This window comes from Malaclemys terrapin, chromosome 20 (genome assembly GCF_027887155.1).
Source record: "Malaclemys terrapin pileata isolate rMalTer1 chromosome 20, rMalTer1.hap1, whole genome shotgun sequence".
NCBI classification, from domain to species: Eukaryota; Metazoa; Chordata; order Testudines; family Emydidae; genus Malaclemys; species Malaclemys terrapin.
In genome coordinates this window covers 12,890,931-12,905,091 of record NC_071524.1, presented here as the reverse complement: position 1 = coordinate 12,905,091, position 14,161 = coordinate 12,890,931, and the positions used below count along the sequence as shown (strand labels likewise).

The 14,161-nt window shown below is 63.3% G+C and overlaps 1 protein-coding gene across 1 annotated transcript; it reads left to right on the top strand.

Annotated features, from left to right (window-relative positions):
• Nucleotides 1-262: 262 nt before the first annotated feature.
• LOC128826521 (snake venom vascular endothelial growth factor toxin ICPP-like) lies at nt 263-8,663 on the top strand. Its single transcript, XM_054009838.1, has 7 exons — nt 263-467; nt 3,900-3,930; nt 5,442-5,638; nt 6,207-6,286; nt 6,847-6,876; nt 7,494-7,559; nt 8,002-8,663. The coding sequence occupies exons 1-7, from the start codon at nt 405-407 to the stop codon at nt 8,180-8,182; spliced, it is 648 nt and encodes a 215-aa protein (XP_053865813.1). The 5' UTR covers nt 263-404; the 3' UTR covers nt 8,183-8,663.
• The last annotated feature ends 5,498 nt before the right edge of the window (nt 8,664-14,161 follow it).

Below are 14,161 nucleotides of genomic sequence, written 5' to 3'. Positions count from 1 at the left end.
TGGGGAGCTGGGGTAGTGCAGGGGGAGGGGACGCTGCGGGGTACATGGGGGGCTAGGTTGGTGCAGGGGGAGGGAGAGCCGGGGTGATGCATGGGGCGCTGGGGGTGAATGAGGGGGGTATATTGAAAATAACCCCTCCCCGGTTCCCCTTGCTGGCGGCTGGGGCGGGAGCGCAGGTCCGGTTCTGGGGCTGGATCCTCCCTCTGGAACGTCCTGTCTCTGCCCCCCGCCCCCCAGCCCGGAGCCCGCGGCTCAGCCCAGCCCCAGCGTCAGACGCTGCCGGGCTCCGGTCCGGGCTGCAGGCAGAGCTCGCCGCGGGCCCGCGCCCCCGGGGGCAGAAACGCCGGGCCGGGCCGCAGCGTCCTGCCCGTGCTCCCCCGCAGCCGCCCCGCTGCGCCCCGGGGATGGGGCCGGGAAGCCGGTGGCTGCTGGGGGCCGCCCTGCTGTGCTGGGGAGCCCGCTGCCAGGTAAGGGCCCGGCCCGGCCCGCCCGCTGCCCTGCGTGGACGGGGCGCCCGCCTGTGCCCAGCGCCCCCGGCCGGGCTGGGGAGCGGAGCGGGGGGCAGCGCCCTGCCCCGGGCCGGTTTGTGGCCGGCTCCCCCCTGCGTCCTGCCAGCTGCTGGGTCGGGGGGAGCGGCCTGCCCCGGCCTTTCCCAGCCTGGCCAACTGCTCGGCTCACCGGGCACCTGCTGCCCCGCGGCCCCCCAGGAACCCCCAGGTCCCGGCTCGCTCTGAGCCCGCGGCAGACCGGGCGGGCCCGCTTTGAAGAGGCCGCGGTTCCCCGGGTACATGGGGCTAAGGCCCCTCCGCCGGGGGGCGCCCCCGATGCTACTGTCCGGCCGCGCCGCTGAGCCAGGCCCTGCTCGGGGGCCGCGCCCAGCCCGGCTCCGAGGGACACGGTCCCGCAAGCGGCAGAGCCCCCCCCCCCCCCGCAGCCTGCTCCAGCCCCCTCGCCACAACCTGCTCCAGCCCCCCGGATCCAGCCCGCTCCCCACAACCTACTCCAGCCCCCCGGATCCAGCCCGCTCCCCGCAACCTGCTCCAGTCCCCCCCCCCCGGGTCCATCCCCCTCCCCGCAGCCTGCTCCAGCCCCCTCCCCTCAGCCTGCTCCAGCCCCCCGGATCCAGCCCCCCCCCTACAACCTGACCAGCCCCCCCGGATCCAGCCCCTCCCCACAACCTGCTTCAGCCCCCCGGATCCAGCCCCCTCCCCACAACCTGCTCCAGCCCCCCGGATCCAGCCCGCTCCCCGCAACCTGCTCCAGTCCCCCCCCCCCGGTCCATCCCCCTCCCCGCAGCCTGCTCCCGCCGCCCAGCATGTGGCGCGTCCCTCCCCCGGGTGCGGGGCCCGTGGGACTCATCCGGGGCTTCCCGCTCCAGCTACACCGGCCCCGCCGGCGCCCCCGTGTCCCCCCTTCTCTGCGCTCCCGGCGCTGGCCCAGAGCCCCCACTCCCGGAGGTGCGGGGCGTGTGTGACCCCCTCCCCCCGAAGCCCGATTTCCCGCGGGTTCAGGTGAGTGGCTCCCCCTTCCCACCCTGAGTCCTGACTCTGGGGCACATACTCAGATGCCCCCCTCCCCCCGACTGCCTTTAAACCCGCGTCCCCGCCCCCTCGGGATGCTTCGGAGACTCAGACCCCCCCCCCCAGTCTGGGTTATAGCGCCGCCAGTCCTCCCCCCCCCCCCCAGCTAGGCGGGACGAGCTTGGTACATTGAGATCATTAAAGCTTCCTTGGCCCGTTAGCGGGGGGGGGGGGGAGAGGGGAATGGTTGGTGGGATGGGGAGAGGTGAGTATGGGGGAGGGGTGGTATTGGGGAGGAGGGGGAGGAGGTCGTATGTGTGGGAGGTGGGTGGGGTGTTCGTGAGGGGAGGGTCAGTGGGTGGTGTGTGTGGGAGGGTGGTGTGGTGTGTGGGGGTGAGGGAGGGAGTGGGGTGTTTGTGAGGGGGAGGGGTGAGTGTGGGGGAGGGGGTGGTATTGGGGGCAGGGGGAGGTTTTATGTGTGGGAGGGTAGGGTGTTTGTGAGGGGAGGGTCAGTGTGTGGTGTGTGTGGGAGGGTGGTGTGGTGTGAGTGGTGTGTGGGGGTGAGGGAGGGAGTGGGGTGTTTGTGAGGGGGAGGGGGTGGTAGTGGGGGCAGGGGGGAGGTTTTATGTGTGGGAGGGTGGGGTGTTTGTGAGGGGAGGGTCAGTGCGTGGTGTGGTGTGAGTGGGGGGTGTTTGTGAGAGGGAGGATGGGGTGAGGGGAGAGGGAGTGGGTGGTGTGTGTGTGGGGGGTGGCGGGTAGCCCCAGTCTTCTGCCCCATTCCCACTCTGCTAACCCCCGCGCCCCGAGTCTTCCTCGCTTCTTGTCCTGATCTGTTGCTGCCACCCCCCACCCCAGAGGTGGCTGCTCTTCGGTGCAGCGGGATAGGCTGGGGAGCCCTGTTTGTAGCAATCGGGCCCTCTGGGAAGAGGCCACTGGGGCCGCCTGGTCTGGGGTTAGAACCCAGGACCCCAAGTCAGGCGCTTCCGCGTCTGCCCGCTGCTCTGAGTGACCCCCAAGGCCCCAGGCTGGGCACCCACCTGCTCTCATGGAGCTGGGGCGCCCTCTGGTGGCTGACTGGGAACAGCAGGCCCCCGAGTTTTCACCATGACCCCTCTGGGTGCTGCCCCTTGGCCTCTCCCTCGCCCAGGGTTTCTCTGCTGGTGGCAGAGCCTGGGGCTGCAGCCGGGAGGGGTAGAAGCCATACACGCCCCGCCCCCCACATCCCATGCCAGGAGCCAGGGCACAGGGAGCTAAGGGACCAGTCCCCTTAACTCTGACCCCTGGGGCACCATCTAGCGATGGAGAGGGGCAGCCCTCTGCTTGCCCCCTCCAGAGCTGGAAAGTGGGATAACTAGGGGGTGAAGGTGAGGGAGGGGCAGGGGCTAGAGCAGTGGTTCCCAAACTGGGGTTTGTGAACCCTTGGGCGTTTGCAAAACGTTACAGGGGGTTCTCGGGGAAAAAAACCCTAATGGCGGACAGAGCTGTCCCTAGGGACCCCAGGCAGCCCGGAGCCCCTGGACTTCCAAGAGCTGAGCAGATCAAAGCAAGCATCTCTATCACACTGAGGAGACTGACACTTCAAGCCTCCTTGTAAGACACGGAAAGGGAGGTGGATATTTTTGTTGCTGTTTTTTAAATGAAATAGGCAGCTAGGATTGTTTTTACAATTATTACCAAGAACAAGTTTTGTGCGTTGTTTGCCTGGACTGCCAAGACCCGAATGCTGGTGTAGGAGGACTTCTGAGTTGGTTTCTTACCTCCCTATCTCCTGTTTCCCATCCGATGCTCCTTGAGGAAACCTAGGAGCCTTGTCTTAGACCAGGTTTATTCCACTGATACAAGCTAGGAAAGTGAGAGCTTGGAAGGGTGTCGCCGTTTTCATCATGTAATAAATACACTGTCATGATACATAATCATTCCTAATAGCGTGTAATAAACATGTCATAAAACCAAATGTTATATTTCCAAGATCACCGCTTTTATCATTTGTCAGGTACAGGAGAAAATCCCTGGAAATATTCATTTTTAGGAGGGGGTTCATGAGACTTGGCTGTGATGAGGGGGGAAGTCGGGGCGGGGGCAGGGACTGGGGGGCCGGAGCTGGGGGTGGCTGCGGTGGTGGTGGGGAGCCAGGGCTGGGGCGATGGGGACAGGAACTAGGGGGGCCGGAGCTGGGGGTGGCTGTGGTGGTGGTGGGGAGCCAGGGCTGGGGCGATGGGGACAGGGACTAGGGGGGCCGGAGCTGGGGGTGGCTGCGGTGGTGGTGAGGAGCCAGGGCTGGGGCGATGGGGGCAGGGAATAGGGGGGCCGGAGCTGGTGGAGGGGCAGGAATAGGGGTGCTGGGGGAGGCTGGTTTCTAACGGGTCTGTTGTGTTTCAGGTGGCGCCCCCGCTGGGCCGGACAGCAGCAGGTGAGTGTCCCGGCCCCTCGGCTGTAGCTGTTGGCTTCCACCTGGTCCCAGCTCTGCTGCCCCCCGCACAAGGGGCAGCAAGGCTGGGGGAGCAGAGGGGATGGCGGAGAAAGACCCGTGAGAGGGTTTGGGGAGGGGCAGGGGACTCGGGGTCCAGGGTGAGGGGGTTGAGAAGGGGCAGGGGGTGGGGGGCTGGGGGAGGAGAGGGCAGCGGTGTGGGGTTTTGAGGACGGTCTGGGAGAGGACAGGGCAGTGGTGGGGGGTTTTGAGGATGGGCTGGGGGTTGTGGAGGACAGGGCAGTGCTGAGGTTTTGAGGAGGGGCAGAGGGAGGGCAAGGCAGTGGGGGGGTTGAGGTAGGGCTGGGGATGAGGGGTGGAGGAGGATGGGGCAGTGGTGATGGGGGTTGAGGACAGGTTGGGGGTGGGGGAGGATAGGGCAGTGCTGGGGTTTTGAGGAGGGGCAGGGGGAGGACAGGGCAGTGGGGGGGGTTGAGGTGGGGCTGGGGGAGGATGGGGCAGTGGTGGTGGGGGTTGAGGAAGGGTTGGGGTGGAGGAGGATAGGGCAGTGCTGGGGTTTTGAGGAGGGGCAGGGGGAGGACAGGGCAGTGGGGGGGGGTTGAGGTGGGGCTGGGGGAGGATGGGGCAGTGGTGGTGGGGGTTGAGGAAGGGTTGGGGTGGAGGAGGATAGGGCAGTGCTGGGGTTTTGAGGACGGTCTGGGAGAGGACAGGACAGTGGTGGGGGGTTTTGAGGATGGGCTGGGGGTTGTGGAGGACAGGGCAGTGCTGAGGTTTTGAAGAGGGGCAGAGGGAGGGCAGGGCAGTGGGGGGGTTGAGGTAGGGCTGGGGATGAGGGGTGGAGGAGGATGGGGCAGTGGTGGTGGGGGTTGAGGAAGGGTTGGGGTGGAGGAGGATAGGGCAGTGCTGGGGTTTTGAGGAGGGGCAGGGGGAGGACAGGGCAGTGGGGGGGGTTGAGGTGGGGCTGGGGGAGGATGGGGCAGTGGTGGTGGGGGTTGAGGAAAGGTTGGGGTGGAGGAGGATAGGGCAGTGCTGGGGTTTTGAGGACGGTCTGGGAGAGGACAGGACAGTGGTGGGGTTTTTTGAGGAGGGGCTGGGGCTGGGGGAGGACAGGGCAATACTGGGGTTTTGAGGAGGGGCAGGGGGAGCACAGGGCAGTGGGGGGGTTGAGGTGGGGCTGCGGGTGAGGGGTGGGGGAGGATGGGTCAGTGGTGGTGGGGGTTGAGGAGGGGCTGGGGATGGGGGAGGATAGGGCAGTGGGGGGGGTTGAGGCGGGGCTGGGGGTGAGGGGTGGGGGTTGAGGATGGGTTGGGGGTGGTGGAGGACAGGGCAGTGCCGGGGTTTTGAGGAGGGGGAGGACAGGGCAGTGTGGGGGGATTGGGGTTGGGGAGGGGCTGAGGGCAAGCGGGAGGTGGGAGAGGGGCCCTGTGGCTCGGCGGGGGAAGGCCGAGTTGCAGCCCAGTGCCGGTAATCCCCCCCCCCCCTGCTCCCCGCAGTGGTCCCCTTCGAGGAGGTGTGGAGCCGCAGTTACTGCCGCGCCCTGGAGACCCTGGTGGACGTGCTGGGCGAGTTCCCCCACGAGGCCGAGCACGTGTTCAAGCCGTCCTGTGTCCCGCTGCGGCGCTGCGCTGGCTGCTGCGGGGACGAGGACCTGGAGTGTGTCCCGGTGGAGACCCGCCCTGTGGCCATGCAGGTGGGCCCGGGGGTGGGGGGCACTCCGACCCCCGCGTGGGGCTGTGGCTGGCAAACCGCCCCCTGTTCCTGCCCGGCCCCAGGGGGGCGCCGGCCCCCAGTGCTGACGGGAGACCTTGGCTCTGCCAGGCCGCCCATCTAGCCCGGCATCCCGCCTCCTGCGCTGGCTGGTCCCAGCTGTCTTAGGGGAGGGTCCCACCCCCCGGTGGTTAACTCTGGCCGGGGCTGGGGGGCGGGGGCGGCTCGTCCTCTGACCCCGGGGAGTGGAAGCGGCTGTTCCCTGGGCCGGAGGCACGGGGAGTCCTACAGGCGGCCGGTGCCCTAGCGGGGTCCGGGATGTACGATCGTGGGGCGGGGCAGCACTTTCCCCACCAGCCCCCCCGGCTCCTGCCCTGGGCACCGGCTTCCCTCCCACTTGGCCAGCTGGTGCCCCCCCCCCCTTCCCCGCCGGGTCAGTGCTTGGCCTTGCTGCTGCCCGGGAGAACCGAGCTTGGCCAGTGGCGCGGCGGCCCGGGGGGGTGGCATGCGGGGGCGTGGGTGGGTACCAATGAGCTGCATCCTCCCGCCAGGTCGTTCGCCTCAGCCCGATCCAGGGGAAGAGTCAGCAGGAGGAGATGCGGTTCACTGAGCACAGCCGCTGCGCGTGCAGGTGAGGGGGGGGGCATGGCCGGCGCGTGCAGGTGGGGGGGGGGTTACAGCCGGCGCGTGCAGGTGTGTGGGGGGGTACAGTCGGCGCATGCAGGTGTGGGGGGGGGGGGGAGCCTGCGGCTGGGTACAAGCATAGGTGGAACACAGGTAGATGGCGGGGGTGCAGCTTGTGAGGGGTGGGGCACGTGGCTGGTGCATGCTTGGAGCAGGGGGTTGGACTAGGTGACGCCCTGAGGTCTCTTCCAACCCTGATCTTCTATGATTCTATGTCTGGGGGAGGGGATAGTGTAGCCATTGGGGGGGGGGGGCGGTACATGTGCTGGGGGCGGGTTGTGGCCAGTGAGGGGGACGCTGGCTTGTGGGTGTAGAGGGAAGCCGCGCTGTTCATTCAGCCCCGGCCAGGGACTCGCTGTTGGTTCCCAGACTGGCCCTGAGCCCCCCCACAGCTCAGTCGGGGTCCCAGCCCCAGGACCCCGGGGTGGGGGTCCCATACCCTGCGCTCCATCCCCCTGCCTGAGCTCTGCCCCCCCAACCCCCTTACCAGCGTGTCTCTGCTTTCAGGCCTCGGAGGAAACGATTGAAAAGCGAGAGGTAGGTGCTGGCCTGGGGTGGGAGAGCCTGGGGGCCGGGCGGGGGTGTGTGCAGGGGGTTCCTTGTGGGGGCTGAAGAGGGAAATGGGGGGCTCCCTGTGGTGCACGGCGTTCATTGGGGGCTGCATAGGGAAGCGGGGGTGGTTCCCTGGGGTGCAGAGGGTTCCTTGGGGGGCTGGGGAGGGAAGCAGGGGGGACTGGGCTCTCTGGTGATGGGAAGGTTCCCTAGAAAATTTGAAGTATTGGGAAAGACGCCTAGTCACAGTGCGGGGAGCGGAGAGATGGACAGACACGGTGAGCACAAGTCAGAAAGTACCGGGGCGGGGGGGGGGCGGGAAGAGATCCCCCTCCCCCACCCCCCGCTTTAGCATGGCCAGGGGCTCTGGCGCAGGTCTGGGACCTCAGGGCTCTGGCTGGTGCCAAATGGGTGCTGTGATCTGTAGGTGTGGGGTGCAGGGTGCCATCCCCCCTCTGGGCCCTGGAGTTCCCTGGGCTGGTGCCCCAAACCTGGGGGGTGGGGCACGGCAGAGCTGCAGGATGTGGGGTGAGGGAAGGGAGCCCTTGGAGCAGGGCAGGGGGCCTGGCATGCAGAGAGTAACCCCCCCACACCTCTTCCAGAGACAGCAAGAGAGGATCCAGGAGGAGACCTCGGGAGCCGGGTCCTGTGCCCCTCCCCACCCCCCTGTATGTACACACCAGGGCATGGGGGACAGAGGGGCTGGGGTGGGGGGCGATGGTGGGGGCCCCTTGGAATGCAGCGGCTGCTGGGAGTTGTGGGGAGGGGCAGAGACTGCTGTGGTCCCAGGGGGTTTGGGCTCCAGCCCCCATGGCCCTCGCCCACTCTCCCTCCCATGGTGCCTGGCCTGCGCAGGGGGACACCAGCCGAGGCGCCCAGCTGCTCTCCCTGGGCCCTGTGCTCTGGGGCTCTCCAGGCGAGTCCCAGCCGGCTCGGGAATCGGGGTGCACAGATCTGCAGAGAGGGGGGCTGTTTCTCCAATGGAGGTTGGGCACAGCGCAGGGGTGGGCGATGGACCCCAGGGAGGCTCTGTCCTAGTCACTCCGCCCTCCCCTCGCCCCTCCAGTCCGGTTCTCCTGCGTGAGGCCGTTGTGTGTGTTCCCTCCACAGGTGCCAGCCCCCGTCTCAGAGGGAGCCGAGGCCAAGGCCCGGGGTGAAGGAACCGGTCCTGCCCCCAGGTGGGGGTCCAGGGTGCAGCCCCCAAAGCAGACTGAAGCTGGGACCAGCTCCAGCACCCAGTGAACGAACCTATGTGCAGCACCCAGGCTGGGGGGCTGGTGACCCCACATGAAAGGGGCAAGGGGCGATGCCTCTAGGGCAGTGGGGGGAGGGGACTCGCTCTTAAGAGGCTGCTGTTCCAGGGGGGTCTGCCAGGGGCTCCCAGGTTGACGTCAGGGGTAGGCAGGGGCTGAAAGCGGCTGGATGGGGAATTGAGGACCTGAACTTCTGGCAAAGGGAGCTTCAGGCCAGGTGCCCCAGGGCCAGGAGCGGATAGTGGGTAGATGGGGGGCCCCCTTTCCAGCGATGGGAGCCCAGGAGCCAGCCCCCTCCCCCCCGATAGGAGCCAGGTCCCCCTGGATGGGAGCAGGAGCCGCCCGTAGCGAGATGCTCTGGGCAGCGCGTTCCTGGGCCACGTCTGCTCAACTCCTGAGCCGGTGAGTTCCGCAGGGCTGCAACGCCCGGCCTGGCCTCCCCCATTCTGAGGCTGCAGAGAGCTCGTGTATAACCCATGCACAGATACTAAACCCACAATAAACCCCGTCTCCTCCCTGCCCTGTCGTGAGTGTCTCCTCGCCTGGCTGATGCCCCAGCCCTGTCGGTGCACGATGGGGGAGTAGCTGAGACCCCCAAAAGGAGCACACCCGTGACACCGTGCCAGGGGCCCTGCGGGTGGGTGATGTGACGAGGGGAGCTGGGTGACGGGAGGAGGTAGTTGCTCTGTCGTGGGGGGAAAGGTGGAGGTTGTTGGGGACTCCTGTCTGGGTTGCTAGGTTGTGTTGGCACAGGTGTGGGTTCCCTGGTTTCACACCCTAAGAGCATTTTTTAAACACCACCCATGGCACGGGGCCACCCCACCAACCAGCCCCCGGCTCTACAGTCATCCGTGCGGCCCCCTAGCGTGACGAGCTCAGTGCTGGTGGGGGGCCCTGCAGAGGGCACAGCGTGGCCTCAGTTTTGGGGTTCAATCCCTTCCTGGTCTCCCCCAAACCAGCTCCTGCCCCTATGCCCTGAGAACCAGCAGGCCCAGCCCACCAGCCAGGGGCGGCTCCAGGCACCAGCGTAGCAAGCGCGTGCCTGGGGCGGGAAGCCGCGGGGGGCGGCCCGCCGGTCGCTGTGAGGGCGGCAGTCACGCGGATTCAGCGGCACGCCTGCAGGAAGTCCGCCAGTCTCATGGCTTCAGCGGCAATTCGGCAGCGGGCACACCGATGGCGCGGCACCGGCGGACCTCCCACAGGCAAGCTGCTGAATCCGCGTGACAGGCACGCCGCCGAAAGCCTCCTGTCTGCCGTGCTTGGGGCGGCAAAAAACATAGAGCTGCTCGGGCGGGGGGAGGGCGCAGTGGGCCAGGCAGAGCCACCCAGCCCTGGCCTGCCCCACCCCCAGCTCTGCTCCAGCCCTGCCCCCCAGCCATGGCCCCAGCTCCCAGCCCCACACCTGACCCTGTCCCCAGCCTCAGCCCCTGGCTGTAGCTTCGGACCCAGCTGCACCCCCAGCTTCAGGCCCCTACACCTACCTGTCTTTGTCCGTTTCCCCCCCTCCTCCAGGAGCCTTGGCCCTAGCTCTGGGGTGGTGGTGGGGGGCATGAACACTGGGACGGGGGGACGCTGTAGCTCCTCCCCCCTGCCCCCACCCAGTGCGGTTCCTGCCCAGATCCGGGATGCCTCCTCCACCCGCCCAGTGCCACTCCTGCCGGGGTTGGGGCTTTTCGTCTCCTGGCCTCCTGATCTGCCACTTCACGCACCAGCCCTAGCCTAGCTGGGCTCCCTTGGGTCGCCTGCTGTCAGGGCCGGTTCTGGTTTTTTTGCCGCCCCAAGCAAAAAAATATACCTCCTGGAGCAAACTGCCAAAGCAAAAAAACCCCCAAAACCTCCGAGAGCTGCCCCTGGAATGCCGCCTCTGCAGTTGTGCCACCCCAAGCGCGTGCTTGCTTTGCTGGTGCCTAGAGCCAGCCCTGCCTGCTATGGCCACAGCGGAGCCTGGCTGGCAGGGAGAAACCCTACAGGTGGACGCCATGGCCACCAGCCCACAGGTGTGGGGCAGCCCCAGGTGAGCACTGCTGCTGAGAGCCCCGTCCCCTAAGGCGTGTGTGACTCACTCAGCCCCTGCTGGAGCAGAAGGATGGGAAACAGCTGATCTGAGCGTGCCCACCAAGAAGCTGATTCCTGGCTGCCAATAACTGGTCATCCCTTAATTTTTTTCCATGGGTGCTCCAGCCCCAAAGCACCCATGGAACCGGCGCTTATGGGACCACAATTCTAGGGGCTGGGCAGGGGGCTGCATGGTCAGAGCTCTCAGGATGGGGTGCTGAATAGAGGCTATGCGCCCCGAGCGTGTGCCCAGGGACAGCAGTGTCTGAGCTCCGGTCAGACGCTGCAGGCTCAAAAGACCTGGGACAGCATGGAGAGGGGTGCTTGACTGGACCAGCCCCATGGATGGACGCACCGCCAGGGGGTGGAATTGATTGCAGATCAAACTTCTCCTGCCTCAACCTCTGCCAGTGCCCCTCACCAGCCTGCCCTGGGGGGCCCAGCTCCGGGCAGAGAGGCTGCCAAGGACAGGCGGTTAGCACAGGTGGGGTTGGAGCTTTTGAGATGGCAGGGGCGCGGGGCGTCCCCAGCCTCCAGCCCTCCTATTTCTCCTGGACCCCGCTCTCTCCCTACCCACCTCCCCATCCAGGGCTTAATGTGTCCCCGGGCTTGCCGGGGCTAAGTCAGTCTGCTGCTCTGAAAGGTGATACTAGGATGTTAATATCACTTTTCACAACAGACTCACTAGCCAGCAAGTCTAAAAAAAAAAAAAAAAAAGGCAACCAAAAAAGACAAGAACGTTCAAAGCACCTTATTTGTGTTCCTATTTTGTGTAGGTCCAGGAAAGACTAGAGACAGCTGTGCATTCTTTGTATTATTGAATCTGCAAAAGTGAATTAAGTATTTTTAGGAAAAACTGTCGGTGCAGCTACCAGCAAGAGTGGGTGGTTTCACTCTGAGGCCACCAAGAAAGTGAACCCCTGCCCTACTTTATCTCCACCAGGCGCAGAACCCGCCCCACCCCTGCCCCTGGGTAGTGCTGGTGCTTCTGGATCCTGCATCATGCCCCGTGAACTACCAGCAGGGCCGGCTCCAGGCACCAGCCTGGCAAGCAGGTGCTTGGGGCGGCCGCTCCGGAGAGGGGCGGCACGTGCAGCTATTCGGTGGCAATTCGGCGGACGGTCCCTCACTCCCGCTCGGAGCGAAGGACCTCCCGCCGAATTGCCACTGCAGATCGCGCTCGCGGCTTTTTTTTTTGGCTTCTTGGGGCAGCCAAAACCCAGGAGCTGGCCCTGACTACCAGGCCCAGGTGCTCAGCGTTTCATTCCAAAGGTGGCACCCCCAGGAGAACAGCTCCCCCAGCCCCATGCCGGCTCCTGGGTAAGGGCAGCCCCTGCTGAGTCACCCCCCCCAAAGAGAGACTCACGCCCCATCCTTGAGTAGTGCTGAGACCTCCCTGGGCTCAGCCCCTTCAGAGCAATCTGGTAACACCAGCGCCCCCTTCCGTGCAGGGGGCCATTGGCCTCCAGCAGCCCCCACTTCCAGCGTGCATTCGCCAGCCCCTCCGAGGAGTCCCGGGCCGGGGAAGTTCAGCTTCAGGGCATGGCGCCCTCCGAGCTCCGGGCTGTCACGGGCAGCACATGTGCCCAGGAACGTTCAAAGCACTTGATGCAGAATGAGGCCGGGGTGCACCCAGAGAGACCAGAACCAGCCGGGACATCTCCCCCTTCCCTCCCACCAGAGAGACCAGAACCGGCCGGGATGTTCCCTCCTCCCCTCCCACCAGAGAGACCAGAACCAGCCGGGATGTCTCCCTCCTCCCCTCCCACCAGAGAGATCAGGACTGGTCTCCCCCCACCGGAGAGACTGGCCCTGTGAATGTGTACTAGAGTCTTGGGAACAGGAGTGCCAGCAAAGGCTCCTATAACAGGGTTAGTCAACAGGTGGACCGCGGGCCAAATCCAGACCGCCAGACGCTTCTGAATGGACCCTGAAATCTTTCTACTTACTTATTATCATTATTATTGTTGTTATTGTTTGAAATTTTCTCTTGAGTGTGGACCTTGACTATACCTTTACCAAGAAATTTGGACCTTGATAAAAACTAATTGACTACGCTGGCCCTACATGACTCGGGAAGGCCATCGGCTCAAAGCCAGCCACTGTTTCGGGGGCCGTAGTAATTGCCACCACCCGGGGACAAACCACAGGACTAATCACCTCCCAACTTTCCATCCCCACAACACCGACGGTTGGCTTGTCACCACCAAACTGACCAGCCACCGACTTGCAGCACTCTGGGGCAGCCAGCTTCCATAGGGCACTGGCAACCCCTTTCTGGACTGGTCTGGCCTCCCTGCGTCCGGGGGCTCAAGGGTCGGGCAAGCTCCCCACACGGCTCCTGTTTACTGACTTGGTGGGCTAAAAACACTTCCACACACGGGCCGAGGACAGACACGTTCTCCCCCAATACGTTACAAAACAGTTCAGAGAGTGGCTTGGTTTAAAAATTGCCAGTTTTGAGGAATCTGCCACCATCGTTGGCTGTTAAAAATTTGTGCCTTATTTCCAGTCTGAATTTGTCTGGCTCCAAATTCCAAAGACTGGATCTTGATAGACCTTTGCCTGCTAGACTGAAGAACCCATTATTAAATATCTGCTTCCAAGCAGGTACATAGAAACTATGCTCAAGTCACCCCTTCACCTTCTCTTTGCTAAGCTAAATAGACAGAGCTCTTAAGTCTCACGGTAAGGCAGGTTTTCCAATCCTTTCCTCATTCTAGCAGCTCTTCTCTGAATCTCTCCAATGTTTCTACGCCCTCTTGAACTGTGGGCACCAGAACTGGACACGGGATTCCAGCAGCAGCCACACCAGGGCCAAACCCAGTGGTGAAATAACCTCTCTGCTCCTACTCTAGGTTCCCCTGTTTATACATCCAAAGATCACATTAGCCCTTTTGGCACATTGGCAGCTCACGTTCAGCTGATTGTCCAAGATGATCTCCAAGTCTTTTTCCGAGTCGCTGCTTCCCAGGATAGAGTCCCCCATAACATAAGAACATAAGAATGGCCAAACTGGGTCAGATCAAAGGTTCATCTAGCCCAGTATCCTGTCTACTGACAGTGGCCAATGCCAGGTGCCCCAGAGGGAGTGAACCTAACAGGTAATGATCAAGTGATCTCTCTCCTGCCATCCATCTCCACCCTCTGACAAACAGAGGCTAGGGACACCATTCCTTACCCATCTTGGCTAATAGTCATTAATGGACTTAACCCGCATTAATTTATCCAGTTCTCTTTTAAACGCTGTTATAGTCCTAGCCTTCGCAACCTCCTCAGGCAAGGAGTTCCACAAGTTGACTGTGCGCTGTGTGAAGAAGAACTTCCTTTTTGTTTTAAACCTGCTGCCCATTAATTTCATTTGGTGGCCCCTAGTTCTTGTATTATGGGAATAAGTAAATCACTTTTCCTTATCTACTTTCTCCACATCGCTCATGATTTTATAGACCTCTATCGTATCCGCCGTTAGTCTCCCTCTTTTCCAAGCTGAAAAGTCCTAGCCTCTTTAATCTCTCCTCATATGGGACCCGTTCCAAACCCCTAATCATTTTAGTTGCCTTTCTCTGAACTTTTTCTAGTGCCAGTATATCTTTTTTGAGATGAGGAGACCACATCTGTACACAGTATGCAAGATGTGGGCGTACCATGGATTTATATAAGGGCAATAAGTGTGACCTGCATCTAGTAAGTGTGGCCTGCATTCTTTGTTTCTCGATGTACATTTACATTTGGCCCTATTAAAACACACATTGTTTGCTTGCGCCCCCTTTACTAAGTGATCCAGACCGCTCTGTATCAGTGACCTGGCCTCTTCATTATTTACCATTCCTCCAATATTTGTATCATCTGCAAACTTTATCAGTGACGATTTTTTGCCTTCTTCCAAGTTGTCGATAAAAATGTTAAACAGCGCAGGGCCAAGCTCCGATCCCCGTGGGACCCCACTGGAAACATACACATCA